The sequence below is a fragment of the Morus notabilis genome, unplaced genomic scaffold, assembly GCF_000414095.1.
Source record: "Morus notabilis unplaced genomic scaffold, ASM41409v2 Scaffold1910, whole genome shotgun sequence".
NCBI classification, from domain to species: domain Eukaryota; kingdom Viridiplantae; phylum Streptophyta; class Magnoliopsida; order Rosales; family Moraceae; genus Morus; species Morus notabilis.
The window spans coordinates 3,067-12,229 of NW_010364205.1; the positions used below are offsets into that span (position 1 = coordinate 3,067).

The 9,163-nt window shown below is 32.1% G+C and overlaps 1 protein-coding gene across 1 annotated transcript; it reads left to right on the plus strand.

Moving 5' to 3' along the window:
• Window positions 1-5,902: 5,902 nt before the first annotated feature.
• Window positions 5,903-8,886, plus strand: LOC21385162 (auxin response factor 18). The gene is made up of 4 exons (XM_024170685.1): window positions 5,903-6,116; window positions 6,355-7,454; window positions 7,735-8,479; window positions 8,586-8,886. The coding sequence occupies exons 2-4, from the start codon at window positions 6,390-6,392 to the stop codon at window positions 8,594-8,596; spliced, it is 1,821 nt and encodes a 606-aa protein (XP_024026453.1). The 5' UTR covers window positions 5,903-6,116; window positions 6,355-6,389; the 3' UTR covers window positions 8,597-8,886.
• Window positions 8,887-9,163: the final 277 nt, after the last annotated feature.

Below are 9,163 nucleotides of genomic sequence, written 5' to 3' on the forward strand. Positions count from 1 at the left end.
CCAGAATGTCTGGTAAATCAATAATCATGTCTTGTGTGGCTTACAAATGTTAACGAAAATAGTGATAAATAATAGGTAACATTTATGATGCAGTAGCAGCGTATCAGTAGATATTATTATTTTAATCATTAAAATAATTTATTAACAGTGATACAAATTTATTTATAATCATAAATCATACTGTTAAAAAGTTAATTCAATAATTATAATAACAGCGTTTACCGTTAGAAGAAAATTACAATTCTTCTCATAAGCTTTGCCTAATAATTATAAATCCATTGAAATTTTATGAGTCACACCCCATACGTACTCCATTCTTTTTTAGAATGCATGCATGAAATCTCAACTTAAAGACTACATCATTTATTAAATTTTAGCTTTTTATCACTTGATAATTTAGAGTTTATTTTTCTTTTCTAAAGAGCTCATATTGTTTTTATTTTTTCCATCACGCAATAACTAAAAATAGGATTATGTTCATCTCAGGAAAAAAGTATTGGGTAGTCCTATCAAAGACACTAAAAAGAAAAACATATCGACACACTTAAAAAAAAAAAACACATCTCTCTTCTTTTGGATATACAAATTTCATCTTTTTCAACTATTAGATGATGGAAAAATGATCTAATTAGTTGTTGAAAAATGTTATTTTTATAATATCAACTGCGGCTAGGTGAAAGCTACTCCACAAAAATTTTAAACATATATTTACAATCTAAAAAAAATATTACGTGGGTCAAGTTTATATCGGGTCGGCGCAGAAAGTGAACTCAACTCTAGATAATTAAATGTGAAGTTAGATGGATCAACCTAACATCGTAGTTGTCTCTAGTACATAGTTGAACCATCCGATTAAAATTAGATGGATTATGCGGGTTATTGAGTTTTTTAGGCCCCATTTATTTTACCGATTCAAGTTTAGAATTCAAGTTTTGCTACAGTAAAAAGCTCTCAAAGACAGGCACATCTAACTTTTTTGTTATAGTAAAAAGCTCTCACATAAAGTCACGTCTCAACTCGAATTAAAAACTAAAATCAACGAACTAAATAGGTCATTATTTACCCCAATCATGATGGTAAAATTTGCATCAATCCATTTGTATAATAAGTTTGCTTCTTTTTTAATTTTTGAAAATAAGATGGTACCTAGCTTTGAACTAGACATGAGCTACATTATTTTACACGTTATTATTCGTCCCATATGTTGCAAGACCTCTTTGTGTTTCGAAGTGATTGATAGCGTTATCATATTCAAATGTAGCAAGAACGATTATGATAATATATTTTTTTTAAACAACAATTAATGTGATAGTTTTTAATTCAACATCGATCAATAAAAATTTCTTATTGACTGTTTATGTGATACATTGACATTCGATGACAGTATTATGATAGTGATGTTTAGTACATCTATTTAAGTAATCTAATTGATTTTTTTATTTCATTTTATTGCAAGTTGTTGTCACAGTGTCCTCTCTATGACTAATATAAACGTTACATTTGGGTCTCAAAGAAACCTTTTGGTACTTAATCTAATTATTATTCTAGAATTCATATTTTCATTAGGATATTAAACTCATAATTAGCATGTTTATTATTTCACATTAGAGAATTGAACTATAATGTGAAAACTTTTTTTTTTTTTTTTTTCCTTCTTAGATGAAGCATGAATCACACCTTTTTCTGACCTCATTTTATTAATACTCCCTCTATTTTGTATATTTATCGTAGCTTAGAATTCCTAATTTATAACCAAATAGAAAAGAAAAAGAAAAAAAAAACAGCCCACAGGCTTGTTGCCGGAAAAGTTCGGCATTACCGTGTAGTTCGTATAATATCTGTCATACTAATTTGTCCATAGTCTTTAGCTAATTCCCTAATACAACAACAGTTTTCAATATATATATTTTTTAAAGTTTTTTTGGAAAGGAAATATTTAGCTAATTTCATAATCACAAAGTTTCTCGGTTTAATCACCAAACACATACAATTAAAATGTATTTGAATTCGAAAATCTAAGACCAATTCTAAGTAGCAAAGTTTTACAAACAATGCATCAATTAATTTGATAATTTTAGTGCCATTTGTTATATTAAAACCTGGAAATCACGCACTCTTGAGTAATGGTTAATTTGTGTATAGCTGAAAAAAAAAACATTCACATTATTCAGACAGCATAAATCCACATTATTAATTGGTAATATTTAGTGTTAAAATAATTAACTAAATGGTGGAAACGATAAAAAGAATTAAATATCGTTCCGTATGCATCTTTTATTGGAACTTAGGGCCCGTTTAGTTTGCTGATTCGAGTTTTTAATTTGAGTTGAGATGTGATTTTATGTGAAAGCTTTTTACTGTAGTAAAAAAGTTAAATGTGACTATTTTTTAGAGCATTTTACTGTAGCAAAACTAAAATTCTAAACTCAAATCGGTAAAATGAACATGGCCTTAGTTTTGTTTTGGGGAAACATTGAGTTTAAACTGAATAAAAAGAATTAAATATCGTTCCGTATGCATCTTCTATTGGAACTTAGTTTTGTTTTGGGGGAACATTGAGTTTAAACTGAACTTATGATCAATTTTAATTTTTTTTTTTTTAGGAAATCTTTATGGTAAGACGTATATTTTTACTCCACTAGTAAGAATTGTTATTTTTTAACTGTTATATTAATTTTTTAATAGTCATATTTATGCATGTATGCCTTGAAAATTTACAGTTCGGTACAGAATTGCTCATACTCAAATCAAATTATTAAAAAACTAACCTAACAACTAAAACACAATTCCTACAGTAAGAGCAAAATTGCATGTCATACATAAGTTTTGTCTCTTTTTTTAAAGCATGTAAATTTTGCGACATTGAAATATGTAGATTAATTCCTTAAAAAAATAGAAATAATGAAGCAAATAACATATTTTATAGTAAATAATTGACGTAAATAGCAGATTTTAAAACTATTTGAAATAAGGGAGAAAGAAGGAAATAGACCAAGACTTGAGATGAATTAAAATTAATAGGCTAATAGTTTACATAAGTTAATAAATAGGCCAAATTATTATTTTTGTCCATAACTTGTCTGGTTATGAACCATAACTTGACAAGTTATTGTCCATAATTCACAGTTTTTGTCCATAACTTGTATGACTATGAACCATAACTTGACAAGTTTGTTCATAACTTATCTGGTTATGAACTATAACTTGACAAATTATGACCTATTAATTTCTATAACTAAAAATTAGTCTATATAATTTCTTAAGCTTTTCATATTGGCCTATTTTCTACTATTTCCGTTGAAATAAATAACAGTTTACCGTGTAAATGTTCTTTTACCACTAGTAAAAAGATTTTTTTCATGTACATTTTCTTTTTATAATGAAAGATTTTTCCACATAAATAAAGATTTTTTACCGCATAAATTATTTTTTTAAGGATAAAATTATTTTGATATATTGTGTTATAGTAAAATATGCTCTTGGTACCTTATGTTTTTTTAATATTAAAGTGGTGCCTCAATATTTTTAAAAAAAATTTCTTGATAGCCTGAAATTAATTTTTAAGATATAAAATGACCTTAGTACCATTTTATTTAATTAATCAAAATCTAATAAATCTAAAAAAAATGAAATTTTTTGTTTAATTATTTTCTTTTAAATATTTTAATGTTTTAAAACATTTTCATATTTTTTTTAAGAAATACTGATCCTTATTTAATTAATAAAAATAATAATTTAGACATTACATGTCATAAAAATTAATTTTAAAGTATTAAGAATATATTTTTAAAAACGTTAAGATATTATTTTAATATAAAAATATAAAATATTAAGAGCGTGTTTTGTTAGAATACATAATATTAAAATGATTTTATCCCTTTTCTTTTAAGTTCAACCCACTTTTTATTTTGTACAAATAAATAAATCAAAACCTTAAGTTGAACCACTTGAACGCGACGCTTCAACCAAGCAAATTTAACAAGATTTGTCAAAAACTGGTTGGTTCAAACCACTTGAAGTAGGTTACTAAACGGACCTGATTTTACTAATCTATCCTTTCTATAAGAATGTAATTACCGGGACAGAATCTTGTCTCAGCCCTAAAATCGGGGACACGTGTAACAAGTAAACCGGTGATAAAGAGTCATGGAGTTGACTATTGACAATTAGTCTAGTGTTAGAACCCTAGCGCCTAGAGACTAGAGACAGCCTTGGGGACAGTTAGTTAACCCTGCTTGGTTTAAATCCCGAAGAGTTCGGGCCTCGCCTCGATAGAACAAAATCCACGAACCTTTAACCATGGTTAATGTAATCTGGTTAAGCATTTCCCTCTTTTTCAGTTTAAGCGGTCCACGAAACTCACCGATATCTCAACCATTTTTTGCCGATTCATACGCTAGAAAATCTCATCTTCTTGGGATTATCAGATTTTCAATTTTTTTTTTTTTTTGCTCGAAGATTTTCATTTATTTATACTTAATGGAAAACAGTTCATTAACTAATTCCATGCTTCTTTTATGCCGATCACAACTTCTCCACTTGCTTAGGCTGACGTGTGCGTTACACGGGATGATCAGGGGATGTTGGCTAGTGGCTTGTTTGATTGGCCTATTATTAGCGCTAGATTTTTTTTTTTTTGAAAATTAAATGAGATTTTTACCGTAGGTCTTCTAAAAAATGAGTTATCAATAATTTTTTATTTTTTATTATAAAATTTTAATAAAAATGATCTGTTTTACATATTCTAAAAACATACATTATTAGTAAGAAGTCATACCATAAAAGATTTAAATTTATAAAAATTGACTACTTTTTTTTTTAACATTCAAAAACTGAAATTGGATTTGATAGTACATTTCAAAAGTATATGTACCTTAATTTCTTCTTAACTTTTTTTAAAGATAGTTAACAAAAAATATATGATATAATAGTTTATAACTATGCCCTATAACTATGGATAATTTATTTTTTCCATACACTAAAAAACCTTCAAGACATCTAACAATGTGTAAAAATAATGAAACATGTATTCTAAAAAAAAAGTAATGGAACATGTAAAGTACAATTGATGGATGCCAATGACATTACTTAATGATTTAGCAAAAATGAAATTACTTAATGACTGAAAAATCCAACATGATTTCTATTAAAGAAAACGAAGAAAAAAGTTTGAAACATAATTTTTTATTTGGATAGTTTACGAAATTCAAATTCGTATTAACACATTTGTAAAGATTAACAACATATCATATATGAGTGTACTAATAAAAAAAATTAAAAACTAATATAATATTCTGGTATTACATGAACAGAGTGAAAAAACCGCGCCTGAAAGTGAGAGTAAAAGATAAGAGAAAACATGCGTGTGTGTTTGCACAAACAAAAATACAAATAAATAAAAAGAACAGAATAGTCCGTGTAAAAATAAATTAGCCTTAATTACTTTTCAATCGTTAAATATATATTAAAATTTATTTATTTAATAATTAAAAGTTTAAGACTATAAATATAACAGACTACTAAAGAAACTCTTTAACAAAAATACAACTAAAATTTGTTCAAACGATCCGAAACCACCGTCGACTAAAAACAAGCACGTAAATCTCTGCTGTAATCTTAATTATATATTTTACATATTATCTATGACAAATAAATAAATTATATATAAAAAAAGAAATAAAAATCTGTTTTAGTTTCTCACAGTGACAGTCCAAACAGTGAGGTCGGCAACGACGCCTCAATTCAACCATTTCTATATAAAAAATTTGCCGGTGCATGTTGTCTGTCTGTGTGTCGGACACTGTGCGGCTTGTTTTTGTATTTCTATATGCATATATATATATATATATCTATATATACACCAACAAACTCGTTTTCCTTTTTCAAGCGAAAAAAAGAAAAAACTCTTTTTCCTTTCTTTCACACTCAAACCCCCACTCTTCAGTCTTCACCACCAGTACCCTTTTTATTACCTTTTTCCTCTTACTTTCCCAGGAAAATTCTCCGGCCTCTCTTTTTTATCGTTTTCTTTTCCGCTAAAAATTCTTATTGTTGTGTTGCTCTTGTCTTGAATTGCTTTAGCGTTCGTCGCTCTGCTTTTCAACTTCCGGCGAAAGGTAATAAATTCCCGATTCCGTTTTCATTTTTCGATTTTCTCCCTCTAGGTTGTTTGGTTTCGGAGAAAAATTCTAATTCAGCTATTTTCGGTTTTGCTTTGATTTTTAACGGAGATTTGAATAATTTGTTTGTTGAAATTTTCTTGGGAACCAAACAGAGGATTTGTTGACTCTGTTTTGGTTTTTTTATTTAGAAGGAATTTGTTTCTGACATGAATTTTCCGTAACTGTTAAACAGCGTTGAAATTCTGTATTTGTCTACACACAAGCACGATGATCACAGTGATGGAATCTGGAACAGAACCGATGAAGAAGACGGGGGAGAAATGCTTGGATCCTCAGTTATGGCACGCCATTGCTGGTGGACTGGTCCAAATTCCTCCCATTAACTCTAAAGTCTTCTACTTCCCTCAGGGCCACGCTGAACATGCCAAAGGAGATGTAGATTTTGGGAATACTCGAATTCCTGCCTTTATTCTCTGCAAGGTATCCGCCATTAGGTACATGGCGGATACCGAAGACGAGGTCTTTGCGAAAATTAGGTTGGTACCTTTGAAGTCTGATGATCTTGATGTTGATGATGATGGGTATGTGTTGAACAATGGAACTGAGAATGCTGAGAAAATGACGTCTTTTACCAAGACCTTGACACAATCTGATTCCAACAATGGTGGAGGATTCTCGGTCCCCCGTTACTGCGCGGAGACCATCTTTCCGCCGTTGGATTACTCGGCTCCCATGCCGTTTCAGTTTATGAATCCCAAGGATGTTCACGGCAAAAGTTATACGTTTAGGCATATCTATAGAGGGACGCCGCGCCGTCACCTTTTGACGACGGGGTGGAGTGATTTCGTGAACCACAAGAAGCTTGTTGCTGGTGATTCGGTTGTGTTCGTGAGGTTGGAAAGTGGGGACATTTTTATTGGGATCAGGAGGGCTAAGAAATGTATTGGTGGTGCACATGAGTTCCCTGGCCGTTGGAACCAACAAAGAGGGAATTATGGTTCTTCTCAGTTTTGGGGAGTGATGGGAAGAATTAGTAACAAGGATTCGAGGGGAAAAGTGAGAGCTGAATCTGTTGTCGAAGCAGCAAATCTTGCAGCCAGTGGGCAGCCCTTTGAGGTTGAGTACTATCCGCGCGCGAGCACTCCCGAGTTTTGCGTTAGAGCCTCGGCTGTAAGGGCTGCAATGCAAATCCGGTGGTGCTCTGGAATGAGGTTAAAGATGCCTATTGAAACCGAGGACTCTTCTCGGATAAGCTGGTTCATGGGGACCATTTCTTCTGTAGATGTTGCTGATCCGGCCAATTGGCCTGATTCTCCATGGGGTCTTCTACAGGTTAGTCTTGTTTTCCTTTGTAGATTATTAATAAGTTAGCTTTTCTTCTTTCCTTTTTTTTTTTTTGATATTGAATTGTTGCATATGATTTGAAGTTTTCCTTCTTTGATGAATTGGTTTTAGATTTATGCTTATGCCTAATTATGACGATATGCTTCTGAAACTAACATGTACTAGTGAGATAAATCATTTATTTTTTATTTTTTGAATTAGATCATTAATGTTGATCATGCTGGCTCACTCACTTTTAGTAACAAAAATATAAACGATCCTCTTTCAGGTAGAATGGGATGAACCCGATTTACTCCAGAATGTGAAGCGTGTTAATCCGTGGCTGGGTGAACTCGTGACAAGTATGCCGCCCATCCCTGTCTCCCCCTTCTCACCTCCAAGAAAGAAGTTGCGGCTTCCGCAGAATCCAGACCTTTCCCTGCTTAGCCAACTTCCAATGCCATTACTTGCCAGCAACTTCCTAAACTCCAGCGTCCCCTTTCATTATATTCAAGACAACATTTCTGCAGGCATACAGGGAGCCAGGCATTCTCGATTGGGACCGTATCCAGCGGATCTCCACCTAAATGAACTGCAGTCTTCTCTGTTTCCGATGGGTTTTCAGCAACATTATCCCATTAGCCCTCCCACAAATCCTGGTGGCAACTTGAATTACACCGAAAACAATGAGAACTTCTCTCACTGGCTGAAAATGGAACACCGGGTTCAGAACTTGAAGGCAAAGGACGAAACTAAGCCGCCTCAGTTGATATTGTTTGGACAAGTAATACTGACTGAAGAGCAACTCTCTAAGAGCTCTGTCGAAAACTGTACATCGAATGGGAATTTAGAGAAAACAGCAAATCCTTCCGATGGTTCCGGTTCCACAGTGCTTCAAAATGGTTCAAGAGAAAATTCTACTGATGGAGTGTACAAAGATCACCAAAGTGATCTAGGTTTGGAGATTGGTCCTTGCAAGGTGTTCCTCAAATCGGCTGATGTTGGCAGAACACTTGATCTTTCTAACCCTTCAGGTAGTTTATATGCGATCTTTCTTTTCTTCTTAGAATTAGCATTTTTGAGTGGTAACTGGTAACGTTAGCAGTCGTATAATTTCTTTTATGTTGTTTACTTTGGCAGTGAGTTTTTGAAGACAGCAAAAAATCTAACCAATTCGTACAGAACCAGACGGCGAGCCGAGAACGTAAGAAGATAGCTAGAGATTGGAGGATGAGAAAACTGTCCTTAAGTTGTACTGATTGTTCAATATTTGCTTTGTTGTTTTCTTCTTTTCTCCGGTAATTTTTGGGAGAATCCTGACTAGCTTTATTTTGCATAGTTGTTGAATTTACATTTTTTTTTCCTGATGAAACATGTTCTATTTCTATGTACTTTGTGATAGCCAGATTCCTATCTGTAAATAATTTGGTCCTTTCTTTTCCTTGTTACTGAAAAGCCGTTGCCCTTTTGTGTTGTAACAATAGCTCCGTTTGTTGCTTGTGAGTACTTGCAAGTCACAACATAGGGAGACCCGCACCAAACTCTTGAATGTCCAGCGAAAATGGCATTCACCATTTTTTTTTCCTCTAATAATTTACTTTAGGGAAATTTAGACCGTCTCCTATAAAATATTCAAAGGCAAGAAAAAGAAAATAAAGAGACAAGTATCAACTTTTGGCCACTGCTCGATAATTGGCATGTTATGAACTTGCTTAAGG